This window comes from Corvus hawaiiensis, chromosome 2 (genome assembly GCF_020740725.1).
Source record: "Corvus hawaiiensis isolate bCorHaw1 chromosome 2, bCorHaw1.pri.cur, whole genome shotgun sequence".
Taxonomy (NCBI): Eukaryota; Metazoa; Chordata; class Aves; order Passeriformes; family Corvidae; genus Corvus; species Corvus hawaiiensis.
Window position 1 is genome coordinate 105,545,395 of NC_063214.1, and position 17,833 is coordinate 105,563,227.

The following is a 17,833-nucleotide window of genomic DNA, read 5'->3' on the forward strand; positions in this document are numbered from 1 at the left end:
AAAATAAATGAGACTTGGCAACAACTTAAATGCTCAAATTTATAATTATTTGACATTTTAAATCCTTGCATTAATTTCTGATTTAATCACTTTCCACTGCTTAAAACTTCATTTCTCCCAGGGAAGTAGAGAAGGGAAGAGAAGGAAATTACCACTGTTTGAATAATCCTTTTGCTGAGCCTATCATCACTGTTAATAGCCTCTAATGAATAACTCACTCAGGGATAAACATGCTACCATCATTATTTTGTCAGCAGAGTCAGTATGACTCAGAAGAGAGCAGTCATATGACTGTCACAGTTCCCAAACTGTCAAAAGATGTGGGAAAACAAAAATTAGCAGCTGAGAGAGAAGGCTTAACTTTCACTATGAACAACTGAGCAGTCTGTGGCTGATTTGAAATACATACACACACAAACTTAAAAAGGAAGTATTACTGTCCAACAGAAACCGCTCTAGACCAGTTAGTTTTCTTTTTCCTGAGAGGCCTTAGAATGACAGAGAAAAATCACTGTAAGTTAATCCATTTGTTACTCCAACTTGGCCAGAAAAACCAGAATTCTTTGACACACAATCCTTCTTCTTAGGATCTTAAATCATACTGACTTTAAAAGTGCTAAGATGGACGTAAGAGTGCATCCAGGCATGACAGTTCATACTTCCTATGTCTGACTTCCCTTTCGCATCCCAGTCTTTGGAAACATGTAATAAAATAGTCATTGCAAAGTAAATGTCTGCACACAGAACACTGCCATGGCCAGAAGACTGGAACCATTCCCATAGATACCTGTCAGAAACCACTGACATCTGCTGGTTTCCAGAAATCAGAACTATTGGGGGGGTTAAGACAACCTGATTCTGGACATAATTTTACTGCCTTATCAAAGGCCCCTTTGTCTGAGTTCATGTGACAGGGTTCTCAGCTCTGGAGGGAGGAATGTTGACCAGCAAGCAGCAGGCTGAGGAGATTATTACATGCTGAGAAGCAGCATGTGAAAGTCTTCCAGGACTGGTAAGCTCTGGAGAACAGTCGTTCTGTTAAATCCACCAGAACTGATGAATTCAGAACACCAGGAGCCTGCTGGCTGTGTACAAAGCCACAACACACATTAGTATCAACGCTGGGTTGCATTAATTTGGATCGTGCACAAACAGGTAGTGGTTGCTATGTGCAAACAAAAAACCCTACAGGATTACATATACACACCCGATGAAGCAAAGGGCTCTTCAAAGGACTTTCTAACCTACCCAGGAGCCAGAGGTCCCAGGGTGGGGACTGACCTCCCAGCTGTTAATCCTACAGAGTAGTTATATGTGTTAGACTAAGTGAATGTGCTATCATGGAAAGGGGAATTTATTAACAGTATCAAACATCCAACTATTTCATCAGTTATTTCTTGGCAATACTAATTCCCCCATAACTAGGACTGCTGTTTCCACTGATTTAATTTCTCAAATGACTTGTTCAAGAAAGTACTTACAAAACCCACTTTATGCAAGATCTCACTTCCAAGAGTTTCTTGGAAGTCCAGAAAATGGGACTCCAACTGCTCATGACAGAAACATGGTTAGCTTAACCATTTTTCTAGTCCATGCAATTTAGACTTCTCATTTGAACACCAGCATGTGCAGACATTAATCAACAGGAGAGATCAAATAAATAGGTTAACACCTTTGGTTGCTTTTACTTGTGAAAGGCAAGTTTAGGAAAGCAAATACCTCTAAACAAAATGCCTGCTGCTGCCACTTGAAGATAAGGTTCTAGAGAGCCTGAATCTTTGTTAATTTTTCCATTATTCCTGGCCAAAAAACCACACACACCAGCAGAATCCTTTCAAGTGTTTCCAGGAGACCCTTAGATTTTGGCACATAAAAGTATGGCACAGATGCAATACACCTAGCAATTGCATCACTACCACTCAAAGTTGTGCCATGCTATTATGCATTACTAGTCAGTTGGAGAACTGCTCCCAGGAATCTTAGAGCTGTTAGGAAAGTGTTTAATGACCTCATCGGGATTTACAAACCAAGCATTCATGCCTCAGGAAAGTCTCTTTAATAGGAATGTGTAGTTACTATTCTACTCTAATAATTTCACTTCTAGACTGCTGTGATTACACTGTTTGGTTCTTTAACAACTCCATGGAATTAGAAACTGGCAACATTTGTGCTTAGCAGCTTCTCTTCATTTGTCCCACTCTGTTAGTTCAATAAAGGGATGTGAAAACAAAAGGAAGTTCCTGTTTAAAGACAGACAGACCAATGATGGTTAGTTACAACACAAGAGCAGGCTGCTATAGTAGTGCTGACAAAAATCAACTGCTGGAATGTTTACACTGCTTTGCAAAATCTCCTTCAAGTGCCCTGAGCTGAACAGTAGCTTTGTTGCTCTGAGGGTTTCTGCTCAGATGGCTTAGCAAGGTCTTGCCCTTAGCTGCAAGCTACGGGATTGCACTTGGAGATTTTTCGCTTCATTTAAGCGAAATATAATATAATCAGGAACTTCTGGAAATTCCAGTGACAACTGACGGCCAAGCCCTAACAATAGGTTCTTAAGCTTTGACTATTGCCTGACTGTGTCTTAACAAAGAAGGAATTGTAAAAAAACCTCAACTTTCTCATCTAGTAAACACTGAGTTTCAAATGCTCGTGACAATTTCTTAAGACATTCTTGACATCTTAATGGAAGATTTCCCTTCTGTGAAGCTAAAAAGGAGTAATTTAATACTTTGAGTATCTCAAAAGTGAAGCTGTATCACTAAACTGGATTGAGCTTACAAAGCACAGTTCTCTTATTTACTGTTTCTCAAGCCAGTGTTTTGCATTTAATGTGCATCAGTTCACTCCTGTTGCCAGTATGAGAAGATGCCTTGGACTGAGAAACGTCACCACTTAATGCTTCTAGAGGCCGTACATACGGAAGCTGAACCTTCTGATGAGAAAAAAGAGAATTATTCTGAAACATCAGAATTTCTTTGACTCAATAAATATCTTCTACTTTTCCTGCCAGACTTCTGTTGTCTTTTATTTTAGAGAGTTCATGCTAGAGATGTCAATTATTAACTCTGTTTGCAGAGAAAATGAAAAGCAAAACTCAGACAACTTCAGAAAAATGGTGACAAGCAATAGGAATATTTTACTTACATAAAGCAGAGATCAAAGGAAGCAAATTATTGTGACTTGGGATTTTCTAACCTTTCTGCCCCTCATGAAACTAGTGGGAAAAATTTGATTAAAAAATTACTATCTCAGCAAGTAGTACAGGCCATTCTCTTCCTGGAAGCATAAGCAGGATCTTCAAGATAATGAAGGGACAAATAATAGTAACAAAAGAGTTGCCCAATATTACTTAAACTACTTTTGAGATAGGCCAAAACCACTGAGCAGCTAGCATCAGCAGTCATCTGACTCTGGAATTGAGCAAGCTAATCTTCTGACACTGAAGCAAGGTTAACATCCAAGGAAGGACAGTTTCCTCCCATATTTACTAGTGAGATCAGCCCTACCACTAAATTGTGTGGGAACGGACCTCTCAAACCTGAAGCAGCCTTATTATGCTTGAAATTTGGTCAAGAGGCCTGATCTGGTTCTCCACCTCCAATAAATACTCCATGAATCTGAGGGTGGACTCCAGAAGACAGGGCTGAAAGGTACAGAGTTTTCTTCCTCAAGTGGTATCACTAGAAGTTATTTAAAAGGTTTGACATATCATGAAGATAAACTGCTTCTTCTTTGAATTTGTCAAACTCCACACTCAAATTATGAATTACAATTGGTTGTATAACTTAGGTCTTCCCTATACATGCCATAAAATTTCTAAAAAGGGCTTACATTTTACATGTGTAAATAGTTATCTTTCAAGTTCAATAGAACTATTTTAAAGACTACACACTTATTAATTTTGTTTTATAAAATAGTTCTTTTTTTAGTCCAAGAATTATGATTTTGGAATAGGAATTATTAGAAAATATCTTAAGAATGTATTTTTAAAATCTGTAAAAAAAAAAGACTCAATCTTTAATATTAAATTCTTCCCATAGTCATTAATGAAAATACCAGTATTTATCTGTAGAAATAACACAGAAATGCTATAGAATACAAATCAGTATAAGTACCCATGAAAATATGAATATTATTTAATAGTATAACTTTAATAAAAATTTTCTCAAAATAAATTTAGTCAATAGTTTCTAGGATTTGCTCAGTCTCCACACAATCATATCTGAACTGAGCTGAGCTTCTGCTATGTTCAAGGCCGTTTTCTGGTAAAGGGCACCATTCATTGTTTGGTTCATAGTTTGCACATTCTCTTCCTGCTCATTCTGAAACTTCTTTCTGAATTGCTGGACTCCTTCCTCAGTGTCCAGTAAAGAAGCCAGAGGAGAATTATTGATTTTCTTGCCAGACTCATTCCCCCATGTCAAGCTGTTTTCAGCTTTAGTTTCTTTTAAGAAAAGAGAATTCTTCAAGGTGAGCATTTCCTTTTCCAAAGCCAGTGCTAACTGTTCAGTAAGTACTGCTTTGCTTCCAGATCTCAGGAGTTTTACACAGCAGCTTGGAGGGAGAACTCTAGTAAGGCTGTGAAGGCACTGGAACAAGATGGTCAGATTTCTGTAAAACAAAATGATGATGATGTCAGAAAAAGAACACTCTGTAGTTTGCACCTATCACAGAAATATCCTAGCCAGATAAAAGATCAATGCAAACACAGGAATAAAAGATACAGAAAATACAATCATAGTTAGCCCATAAACACGGGGCTCACTGTTAATGTGAAATGGGATCAAAAGTGAATAGTACCAAGAAAATCCCTTTTCAAAAGGAACCAAAAGTCTTGAGACTTTAAATTTTACTGATTGATTTCTTAAACATTTCAGCCTTTCTTCTTACATAAAGGAAATCAACTCCTAATTTAAGGAAAAGACTGAACCTCACTCCAAAATACACTCTTAAAAGTTACACCTTTTCTTTTTTACTTTTTAGCTTGAACTCTTCAAAAGAGCAACATTTGTCAATACTCCAGAAGTACTTTTTATGTTATAAGCCTTATCCAGCTAAGTCATAAATTATGGCAGTATTACTAACTTGATTAACCTGGTTTAGGAAATATTTGTCCAAGAATCTGCATAAGAAAGGACATCAGTGAGACTTCAGATTATTTCCTTTTCATAATCATGGTAGGTAGGAAATAAATATAGCAGAAATATGTACAAAATGAGACTACATTTACATTGCAATATTAAACAAAAAAATGACCTAGCAATAAATTTTAATTTAACATAACTTGGCATTTGTGGTTTGGTTGCTTTTTTGTTTTAATATTCCCTTAAGGATTTTTTTTTTTAATTAATACACAATGAAGAAAAAAATTACATATTATACTAAGAATAATGTAAAAAAAAAAAAAAATAAAATTATGATGCAGCAAAATGAAGAGAAGGAATAGTACCAAGCAGGTATTAATGGAGACTAGACTTATTTGTAATTCTGTGTTCTAGCCTGGACAAAATTAAATAACACAGTTCATGTTCTACCATAATTCTGATCTGAAAACAGGTCCATTATTGCTGATTGTTATCACATCATCACATTGGCAGCCTATTGGTTACAAATTTGGTTGCTGTTTATGGTACCAGTGAGAAACATCATAAAGTTAAAAAAGGGTGTATGGAAGATGAATATAAGCGATGCTTTTCGAGTGATTTTACCTGCAAAATATTGTTAGAACGCCTTCAAATGGATTTTTCAGGGTCCAATTAAAAATTGTACCATGGACATTTCCTGCTTTATGACAGAATATGTTGCCCTGGCATTCCTTAAAGGGTGTGCACTCCATTTCTCCCAGTAACCACGAACTGACTGGAGTCAATGTGAAGTCAGAAGACACAATCTGAAAAGAGAATCTGACAGACACTGCAAGGACAGCAAGAATATCTTCCACAGAACCTGCAAGAAAATACAGTAAAAAAAGGTATTTGAACTAAATATTTTGATCACGCTGCATGCATTAAATGAGCTTAGATTTTTGACTCATACTCCCAGTTTTTTTGAGAAGCATTTGCACCTGAATCTTTGGGAATTTTCAACTGAATTCTTATCCCTACTCTGTCAAGCAAAACAGTTGATTAATGGAGCACCACCAATATAATGGAAGCACTTTAGATAAACATCACCTTGCCAAAAGAAGGCTATTAATAGCCTCCTGTGATAGTAAGATGACATGTTGGCTTTAGCAGTGACACAGCATTAAAGGAAGAAAAATTAAAATTCATTGCAAACAATAAAAAGGATATTTCATTACCTGAGCAAAAGCCCAGCTCAAAATCAATTCAATCACGAATATTAAAAAAAAAAAGAAAATAAATTACCTTACCATACATGTAGATGAGGAAGAGCTACAATTATTTTGGTATTATTTAAGAGGTAGTAGTATATCAGAAAAAAGCTTATGTATCTAATTACAGTAAGTATCTTATTTATAGAAAAAACATAGGCTTCAGCATTCTGTACTCAAACTTATCTTCAAAATTATCCTTTCCAGATACCCTTCATCACCAATGCTACCAAAACCTTACAGCAACTCATTAAAACATTTTTTCTATTTTGAAAAAAATTCCATCTCCTATTTTACTTAGCTTTTAATTCACAAAAGGTCTATGCAGCTTGTGTTCAGAGAGAAATTTAAACAAAAGAATCAAATATATTTATTTATAAATCCAAAGGTTATAAATCCATTTACCTGTACAGTAACTATTATCCCTTAGCATCTTTACTGAATATCTGCCATTTGAAATATCTTCCAGACTTAACAAAATTTTCCCACAGACTACAGCAATCTTTTTGCTCTGCTGTAAACTATCATTCTGATGGTTTTGCTTCCTGGCATGCAGAAGAACTACACAGCACACACGATGAAATGCCAACAGTGGTGAAAGGCTGGTGACAGCAGTGAGTGTCCTTGCTCCATCCAGATGAATACTTGAAGATCTCTTAGGAAACTCTTTTCTCAGATAATTCTTGCTATGCAAGTCCAATTTCATCTTTTTTGGAGGAGGTTCAATTTGACTTGAGGAGATAGCCAATGCTGAGAAGGCTTTGTTCAGCTTAATGATTTTACTTTGACATTTGATAATTGGAGAAATCGAAGAGAAGTCTTGATCCATCACTAAAGATAAACTGACTTCACTCAGTGACCTGTGAAAATCCATACAATATGACTGCACTCCCAGTTCACATTTTTGTCTTCTGACAAATAACCACAACTCTGCAGATGTATACAGACACTTAAGACTAAATTCCAATACCATTCCAGATTAAGTCACAGACTTTGCAAAGAGGCTAAGTCCTTCACATGACTGTTTCATATAAACTCAGGATAAAGATTTTTCAAAATGTGGACTGAATTTTCAAAGAGCTTCTAGGAGTTAGATGCCTCATTTCAACCGAAATAATTTGGATATTTAATTCAGCCAGAAAAAGTTGAAAATTCTACATAACCTATACAGATAGTCTATGACATTTATAAATTATTTTCTAAAGATTTAACTTTCTTTTTAATAGAAAATGTGGCAAATATAAATTCTGCCCTTTTGAGGACTAAAAGCTCTTCTGATGCTGTACATTTATATAGATATTCAAACAAAATTGAATGTAGAGTAAAATAAAAGGTTTAAGACACCATTACATTGAACATGCAGCAATTTCCTGAAATGTATGGAGTACTTCATTCAACACAGGGTTCTTTCAATGAAATCCTAGTATTAATGTTTCAGATCCTCTCTCAATGAATATATTATTCTGTCAATCAATTAAATCTCAAGATGTCACTGACATTTGAAAGTCTTATGAATGTCTAACTTTCTTTACAGAGAAGTATCACCATCTCATAATGCAATCTATGATATCACTGCAATTTCACACTAGTAGGAAGCACAAAAATAATCAATAAAGAATTACAGTGATGGGAATGGAGAGAACACAAGCCTTTTTCCCCACAAACACAGGTTGTTGTACACAGTTCTGAAACGGAGCCCAGAAGACCCAGTTCTGCTGCTGGCCTGCCAGGTAACCTTGGACAAATGGCTTCTCCACAGATCTTTTCTCAACTGTAAAAATGGGGGAGAGGGCTAGATTGCTGCTGGTTGTTAAAATCTGCTGAAGATCTCTGAAGTTATACAGGAATGAAGCGTTTCACTTCAAAAAAAAAAAAAGCAAAGGCATCATCATGAAAGCTAAAAGAGCAAACACTAAAAAGGCAAAAAACAATCTTTTGCCTCAGTGGCTCTTAAGAGAGGCTGTCAAGAGGATGAGGTCAACTTTCTTGTAAAGTTACAGCAATCTGGCAGTTGAGAAAGAATATACCCACAGCTCCAGCAGAATGGCCAGAGGGCCTAACAGGTCAGCTCCCTCACAACCACCTGAGTGATTTTCAGTGGCATCAGTAGCCTTTGAGCTCAGCCTAACAGAGTCTCAGCTACACTGCTTGTGGGAACATGGGTCAGAAGGTAAGTTTATATTACACAATTCATATTATGTTTTATGTAATCCTGTTTTTTCACATTGTGTTTCAAATTAGTTCCCTCTCTGTAAGAGAAAATTACAGAAGTCGTATTTACAACAAGGACTGAGTAATTAAAATAAACAGAATAAACAATTAAAAGATGATAATAAGAATAAACAAATTATTTTGAAGGTTTAAGTATTGTATGGCTGATTGTTCCACATAATTTACACAATATGCAAGCTTTGCAAATATTTTGATTAGATACTTGACTAGAAGAGTTCAATTCAAAAGCTAAGTATTTACTTAGTTGGCAAGAGAATTTAATATATTTTCTTTTGTGCTTCTTGAAGCAAATCAGGAATGGCAAGTCACTAGCAGTAAAGCACCAGGAACTAAGCTAAGACAGAGTTTTATTTACAACACATACTGATGTCAGCATTGCTATGTCAACATGGACTATAAAGAACCATAACTTTTGTCAAAGAAAACTCTTTTGTAAAAAGTCTCCAGTAATGTTGCAATTATACTCACACAACTGATTTCTGCCTGTACAACATATTTTCCTACACAGTGCTAGAGAGAGATAAGCAGCAGCAAGAATACTGACAAAGACATTTCCCACACTTTACATGCAGATGTTCAAAATGAGAAAGTTCAAATTTACTGCAGACCTTAAGCTACATATTCATTTTCTATAAAACTACCAATGAAATTATTAGATAAGTGTATATACTCACAAGTAAAATGATTCAGTTAGTTTTACTCCAACCACCAGGCTGTCACCCACAACACGCTGCCACAATTCCTCTGTAAAGTGCTCTGGGACTTCAGACACCAATGCTGTCTCTTTACTAAGAGAATGAGGAGGATTTTCTACGTCATCCCAGAGAGACACGAGGCCTTCCTTACAGAAAAATGTGGTTTTTTAGATAAATTAAGTAGAGATGGTTCTTTTTATACTGCATTACTTCATGTTTTACCACAAGTGACTGCTGGAAGAGCTTTTAAGATACACAAAATGAAACATATCTATCAACTAGCTTATTCTCTAGAATAAATAGAATTGAATTTTCTTAAAACAGATGATATCATCATGTAAAGTGTAACTTGTTCTCTTCTTGTAAACATCACATCGAAATCTTGACCTGTCATATAATTAATTGTCCAAATATATAAGATGGTAGAATTTATCTTATATCATTGCATTTAGTTGCTCAATACTTTGTTGTCCAAACCTGGAAAACTTGAAAGATATCACAACAATAACTGAAAGGGAGATCAAGACCATTTCAATTAAATTAGGAGCCTTCTTTTGAACAACGTATTAAGATAAAAATTTTCCCAACCTCCATCAGCTTCTCAGCCCACAGTTCACTCTGCCCCCATTATAAAATCAATTTTGCTCACATAGTTCTATGACAACTCCCTTTCTGTAACATGTTAGATTACAGACAGGCAAATGTGCCAATTAGAACTGTACACTCCCCTCGTGTTTGTTGCTAACTCCATTAGAGGTTACTGCTCCATACCACTCAGTTGTCAGGAGGCATTGTGCATGTCAATTTCAAGTAGAGACAACTAAATTTACTCCTAACTACATATACTGGCAAGTTAAGAAAATGAACCAGATTTAAAAAGCAGACTAATGAGTTTTGATAGTGGCAAGCCCTACAGGTGGAAGTGGTAAGTGGTTGAGGGCAGCACCCTCTACAAATGGCTTGGCAGAATTCAGAAGTGATCTGGCCATCTCCTGCATTTTACCTGTTTTGCATTTGGTAGAACATGGGTTCTTTCTTCAACAAGATCTATTAATGCTCTGCAAGACTCAAGAATAACCCTCTTTTGGAGTCCTAAATGCTGCTGTAGCTCTCGAACAGAAGTCCAACCAGCCTGTAAAAGATAATCATTAGACTACTGCACATAAGAAAGGACACTGAAGCTATCAAAATACCTTTTGGCTTTCCATTTTTATGCAAGTATCACAAGTAACATTTCTAAAAAATGTTCAAGTCAGGCTACTCTGTTTTTAAAATATGAATCTCAGAATCTTGGTTTTTCAATATTAAGCCTAGAGTTTAAGATAAATATTAAGGTAAACTTTATCAAATTATGTAGATATTCAGATATATTTCTGTAGATATCTTTTATTATTAATCCTGCTTCACTTTTTCATGGATAGAAGTTTCATTTTGTAATGATTATTGACCAAATAAATATACTGAATAGTTGACAGACTTACAAACAGACACACATGTTGGCTATGTCTCAGTTAAACAAAATACAACAAAAAAATCCCCCAAAAAACCAACCAAAAAAGCCCACAAACCAAACAATAAAGAAAAAAAATCATGCCAGCTTCTCAGGTTTTAAGAAAGCTCCTCAAAAGCTATTATCTGGAAAGCAAGATCCTGAGAAGTCCAATGCTGCCAAGGAGAGAACAAACTCACCTCTGGAATGCAAAACCAAACTTTCCTCTTCCTCATTCCCTTAGAAAATCCCCCCAAACACATAACACACAAAACACCATTATAAGCCTGAATAAAAAAGCAGTTCTTGTAAGTGACGTGATGTCCTCTGCTCAAAGGCAAAGGGCACTTAGACCAGCAGCACTCTAATGAAAAGTTTTGTAAAAGAATTATCACCTATCAAACTGTGAATCTAAGCATCAGATTCCAAGCAATAATCCACTGCCAGACTTGAGTCAGGAGACAAAAAGGAAGAGTTAAGAACAAAGACGAATCTACAATACCTTCCTAATTTAGGTCATCAGGATACTAAGCCATCATTTACTCCCATTGGGGACAAGTCCTGAATAAACAACTGAGAAGCAGAAAGCAAATGGGGAAGCACAGATGCCGAAGCAGTCAAAATCGCCAAAAATTCACTGTTGTACACTTGCTGACCTATCTGGCTTTTGCAAGCCCTTTTTCCTCATAAGCAACACAAGAAAGAGGCCTGAAATTTACCACATGGCAAACCCAAGACTGAGTTGTGTCCCCCATCAACTCTCTGTCACAAGTGACAGGCACATCCTTCCTGCTATATGCCAAGATGTACTGCACTACAAGCATCGGCAGGAGTTACAAGTTTTGTGCTGTGAGACCCATAAAATAAACCAATAAAATAAACTTCTGAGAACAGAAAATAAACAGGAACATAAAAACAAGGCAGTCCAGAGCCAAGTAATAGAGCTGTGAGTAAAACCAGAATTATAGTCCTTACAAAACTGTCAAGTAATGGGGGGAAGATCAGACCAGTGAACATTAAGACACTTCTCTGTTTCTGCCAAAACAATCAACTAAAACCACGAGAAACCCTGTAACCTCAGCTGTTGCAATGTAACTGCAGTACTCTGCCAAAGGATGTCTTCCTCAGAAGATAACTAAACACATGTTAAAGTGAAAAAATCTTCCAAGGAGAAAAGGCTGGATTCAGGTCCAAAAGAATGTATATACACAGTACAAAAATGCACAAACTGATCTATTTTTCAATTTCACTACCTGCAAAATGCAATTTATATATATTACTGTGTATAACTTAAATGCAACTTACTTATGCAGTGGACTGTAATTCATTCCTGCCAAAGTTCTCAGGTGGCTAAGAAAACAGCTGTGCAGATGTGAAGCAAGGGTTAAGGCAACAAGGATGAAAAAGGGCTGCATCTGCTATTTCATTTTGCTCTAAAACACAAGATTCCATGGAGACTGTGAAAACTTGATTCGATAGCAAATTTCTAGAATACCTGAATTTTGATGACAAGTATCAAGAGGAACCACTCCAAGACTAAATAACCTTTGGAAATTCCCAAGCTAAGCAGAACCCATGCAGTATTGCTTCAAAACAAGCATCCTTGAAATTCAATTACACATTAGATTATAAAAGCCAGCAAGAGTACTTTACTGTTCAGCAAATATAATACAGAACAATGGGGATTTCAACAAGGAAGCAACTGCAAGGTTAAAAAAGAAATATCTGCACCTACTTCCAAATGCACCAGCTTGACAATTTCAAAGATTTACAGCATTAAAACACAGTAAATTTCCAACTTCCTTACAATCTTGTGCTAGCACGTAGCTTTGAAAATTAGAGATTAAAAAGATCTAAAAGTATAGAAATAAGTTAGGTCTTATGAAGGATTCTGTGTCTGTAAGAACTGTACCAGCACACGATAGATAAAATATCCAGCCAGTGGCTTGTTTCCAGCAGAACCAGTAGAAAGTGCAAACCAGGTAATTCATTTGATCCTGACACAGATTCAGAGAGCTGTGCAGCTGGAAGCCACTTGGTGTATTGAAAGAACAAAGTTATGGAACATAGAACATACAGCTGTCAATGGCAGGGTGGACAACCTTCATTACAATTGTGGAAGAAGCAGCAAATGAGACACAGAAACTGATTTCTGTTTTGTAGAAGAGGAAAGCAATATAAGTGTAGGGCAAGAATGCAGCAGTAAGGTAAGTTTTAAAATACGACTGTCAGAAAAGAAAAAAACTGCAGAAACAGAAAAAGATGCATTTGGAAGGAAGATTGCACTTCTGCACGTTAAAGCCAATAGGGCTCTAACAAGCAAACTGTAAAAATGTAGGATTGGAAGGGATCTCAAGAAGTCCTCAAAATTAATCCAGCTTCTATTTTCTTGTGCCTTCCATGAAGGAAAAAACCATTTTGTCCACTGTTTTCCAAACAGCTTTTATCTGCACAATATCTCTTTAGCCATTTTGTTATTAGAACTAGAAAAGTCTTTTCTTTTTCAGTCTTTTCCTAATATGACCTAATATGTTATTTATTAACTGGCAAACTATTGCCAATTAATTTGCTTCATGTTTAAAGGCTGGAAATAAAACTGCCATGATACCCTACTTAGTTTTCACTCATTCTCAAGTGACAGGAACAATTACCTAATATCTCATCTTTAAAGCACCCTTAGCAAACTAACAATAACCTCACATCATTGACTCAGTATGAGATTTACATTCTCTCCTAAAGCTTTTTTTTTTAATAATCTTCCTATTTTGTCAATTATTAGGTATAGCCTAATAACACACTGCAAAAGCACATATTGGTGAGTATGCTGGGTGGGAAGCTCTAGCAAGTTTCCCCCAGTTTGTTTTATAAATGATGCCAGTTAAAAGAAGGATACATTTTAGCTTTATCTACAGTACTTTTCAAAATTATCCTTATAGAACCACTAGTAACAGGAGCACGAACATCAGAAGGTGGTAAAATAAACACGATCACCAATTCGTGCAAATGCACTCACTGGGAACATGCCACTACATGATCAGAAATTTATATAATGGGGAGCAAAAGAAGTAAACATTCTAATTTTTTAAAGCTGGCATTTAAACATCTATGAGTAAAATGACTGCTAAGAAGCTCTGATAAGATAGCTTCAACATTATTTCAAACTTTTAATTAAAATTAAATTAGACCTCTACGATTACCTAAATGCACTTATAACAACAGAGAGAACTGAAACACAGACTACCACTGATTCAAGAATAAATACTTAACCATGTTGTCCTTTTCCCTGAACCACTTCTTCAATAATAACAGTATCATTAGCCTTACCCTTTAGATAATGTAATGATACAGAACAGTAATTTATAGAAAACATGGAGGCAGAACTGTTGAGTACCAACCTGTAATCTTGTTTCAAGGGCTCGGACAGTAAGCAAACCATTCTCTTGCAATCCTTCTGCAGCAGGAACATCATGTTTATAATTGATACTACTCTGAAAGAAAGAAACAAAACCAAAACCCTGAATGAATTAAAAAGCTGAAGGTAAGGTACAGGCTATTACACAGCATTATAAAAATCTGGGGGAAAATACAGCAATCCAGCAGAATCACAGTATGTCTTTTAAAAGAAAAATCCTATTTTCTGAAAGCAAATACAATTTGATAGTACATAATGGAAAGACCCAATTATGAGAAGATAATTAACAAGCACTATGGCCTTAATTAAACTAAGAGTTCTCAGCCAAAAGGTAAGAATTGTGGCAAAACTGTTATGTATGTGAAGCATTTGCAACTGCATTAATTTCCCAACAGAATGTTGATACAATCAAAGAAGCAAAATAAAATCTTCAGATAATTTAAGATTACAGCAGGAAATATTGTATTCAAACTTCAGAGCATTTCACAGCACACATCCAATTTCATTTTGCATCAATACTTTAATGATTTGTTGGTTTTCTTAATTTAGTAAGCACAGACTGAGTAGCTGAGAAAAGGAAAGCTCAACTTACTGCATAGTTGACCTCCCCAAGATCTGTTATTTTGAATGTACTTAACACGCCTGTATTGGAGTCATCCTTAAAAAGCAGTAACAGTTGCTCACTTCCAGAGCCAATAAAATCATCCACCAGAATACATTTCACTTTTGGCCATTTGGAAGCCACCTACAGTAGAAGAGGTTTTAAAATACATTTATTAGAATAAATCTTGTATTTGAGATCTCATTTTGATGAAGCGTGCTCTCCATTAAGAGGGAGCCTGTTCAGTTGTGTGAAATACAGTAATATTTAGAAGTTTCAAGCTCTCACTCTCACTCCATCATTTAGAGCCTATGTAACTCTGGGAAAAATTAGCCATTTCTCTTTAAAGAACACTTTCCAAATTACAGGTTGCAGAGAGGATGACAACTTTTCAGTGTATTCAAACAGCTTAAGAGCTGAATGTTGTAACATTTATTTAGAAGCAATAATACTTGAAGATCAGTTAAAGGCATTATACCTTTGATATTGAGACATATCTTTGTTTCACAGAAGACTTAAATATGATTGAAAGTTAAGAAAAATTTTTATAATAATGCCAACAACTAAATAGTACAAATTTTTGTTTCCTAAGTTATACAAGTATTCCTGTCAGATTATTACAAAACCCTTGCAGAAACTTTGTCTCTCCTAATTTTAGGAGACAATAGCAAGGACTTTTCTTGTCATTTTCATAAAATGACATTTTCTAGAAACAACTTTTTGTTATTAGGAAATGACACTCAATAAGCTTTGATGTTCCAATGAGAAGTTTATGCTTTGCAATGATATCAGGTTACTTCTAACACAAATCATCTAGGCACACTCACAATTGTTTTACAGCTTCAAGTTCTCCACTATTGCAGTTTGCAATTAGCAACAGAAGCTTTGGTCAGATTCATAAATGTATTACTAAATGAGAGAATCCCAGCTTCATTTTCAGATAAATAAGCAAGCAATGGAAGCAAAACAATGTCATACTTTAGACAGGTTATTTTACCAGCAGCAACAATAATAAACAAACAAACAAGAAATCTAAAGAACTTAAACATGCAGATTTTCAGTTGCAGGACTTTCAATAAGACAATACATACAAAAAATGTATGGGTAAAATGGAGCTGTTTAAAGCCATCAGTACCTGTAAGCTGTCTCTCCTCTGTACAACACAGCTATTTCCAGAGGCAAAATACACAACAAATAGCAAATCATTGCTACTGGTTACAGCTGGTTTTACTGAACATGGCTTTGCATAAGGAAGCTCACAAACACCTTTAGGGACACCATTTTGGAACCAAATAAGCTGGTTCTTGTGGGTTATGGCAACAAGTGATATTCGGAGCTGTTTTTTCCATCTCTCACTCCTGCAGATGTAGACAGAAGATACCACTCTGCTGTAAGCATGAGGCATGAAGCACGTGCCAGCCAGCATTTTTTGTGTTTCAATTGCGTATCCAAAGAACTCACTACCCCAGATGGCTCTATCTGAAACAGAAAACCCATCTGCATCTTCAGTCTCTGGCAGGCAAGCAGTTCTTATCCCTAAGACAGCAGTGCCTTCATCTACAATTTCACCTGTCCACACTACAGAAGAAAGCTGAACAGGAGCACTTTGAACCACGCAGGTGTTGGAAGAGATGTAGAACAGCTTGTTGGCCTGTCTCCACAACACGGATGGGCCAGTAAACAACCTGATGTCTTCTTTCAGCTCATAATCCAATTTAAAATAAAAGGACTGCTCAAATTGATTTGAACTGTGAAGCAACAATACAAAGTATTTGACATTGTTCCGTTTTTTCTTCTTCATCAAAATGCAAGGAAGAATAATCCCTGTTCTGGAATCTGTTGTGCAGCTACAACAAATCATTTCAATTTTTGAGTCACTGGCATGCATGCTGAATACTCCAGAAGACTTCTGAACAAACAGCTTAGTGTCTCTGTTGAACGCCATCCTTCTGACACATAAATTCATTGTTTTATCATCTGCTTCCTCTGCATGCTTTGGTTTTGACAGCTGAAATACAAGGACTTCGCCATTGTAGGACAAGAATTGATCTTGCTCACTCAGAAGCATCTTGATTTATCTTTATGTATATTCCTCTACACGAAAACCATATGTGTCCCCATTTCTGTCAGGCTTATTTCTTTGTGGAAATTTTAACCTATGTGGACATTTTCCATCTACAAAAGCAAACAAGAAAAAAAAAGTTAAATTGTTTTGGGACTAGCTGAATAGATCCTTACGAATAAGAAAAACTGTGCGTTGCAAAGCAATAACATAGAAAAATTTGAGAACGACGCCAGTATGTGATTTAATCTCACAGATTAATAATGGTGGTAACCAATTTTGTACTGAGAGATTTAAGTAACAGAAACATTTCAGAAATGTTTCTTTACCGAAGTATGAATTCTCTGGTTATCAACAGCTGCACGGCATAATACAAATTGATAGAAACCAAACCACACACTCACAATTTGTGTGATTGCATTGAAGGTGTCAGCGCCACAAATACACTGATCACACTGCAAAGTAACGGTGCTTTGAATTCTCAAGTTAAAGAACCTTCTCTCGGCCGTAGTGTTTATTAATAACTATAATTCATTTTTTGTTAAAGTTATAAGGCCTCGAAGGAGCAAGTTCTCTGAAGAAGCATCCACTCATTTTGCGGGCAAGTAGGCTACCTCCTTCTCTCCCTCCTCGCCCAGAGAGGGCCCGGGGACCCCGAGGGAACCGCAGCCGTCTCACCAACTTTCACTCAGCTTCCGGGGTCCGCAGCGACGGCCCTCGCCCGGCTCAGGCCGCGCTGCCGCCCTCCCTCCCTCCCTCCCTGCCCGGGCCCCGCGAACTCCCGCACAGAGACCGGGTACAGAGAAGGGCAGTGACCACGGGCTCCGCACCGGCGGAGCCGCTCCCGGCTGCCCCGGCGGGGCCGCTCCCGGCGGGGCCGCTCCCGACTGCTCCGGAAGGGCCGTGCCGCGGTTCCCGGCCGGGCGGGCCGCTCCGAAGCTCCCGCCGCGGGGAGCACGACGGGAGCGCGGGCGGGGGTAGAGCCACGGCGAGGGGCGGGGCGGGGCG

General features: G+C 36.9%; 1 protein-coding gene across 4 annotated transcripts; it reads right to left on the reverse strand.

Annotated features, from left to right (window-relative positions):
• Positions 1 to 3,103: 3,103 nt before the first annotated feature.
• FANCB (FA complementation group B) lies at positions 3,104 to 17,754 on the reverse strand. Of its 4 annotated transcripts, none has more exons than XM_048286693.1 (9): positions 17,619 to 17,754; positions 15,899 to 16,938; positions 14,755 to 14,907; positions 14,146 to 14,238; positions 10,265 to 10,393; positions 9,241 to 9,407; positions 6,740 to 7,194; positions 5,709 to 5,946; positions 3,104 to 4,611 (listed from the first exon to the last, which is right to left on the reverse strand). In XM_048286693.1, the coding sequence occupies exons 2-9, from the start codon at positions 16,829 to 16,831 to the stop codon at positions 4,191 to 4,193; spliced, it is 2,589 nt and encodes an 862-aa protein (XP_048142650.1). In that variant the 5' UTR covers positions 16,832 to 16,938; positions 17,619 to 17,754; the 3' UTR covers positions 3,104 to 4,190. The 4 variants fall into 4 exon arrangements, with proteins under 4 accessions (XP_048142650.1, XP_048142657.1, XP_048142642.1 ...); XM_048286700.1 differs by lacking the exon at positions 17,619 to 17,754 and adding an exon at positions 17,440 to 17,558; XM_048286685.1 differs by lacking the exon at positions 17,619 to 17,754 and adding an exon at positions 17,230 to 17,558.
• Positions 17,755 to 17,833: the final 79 nt, after the last annotated feature.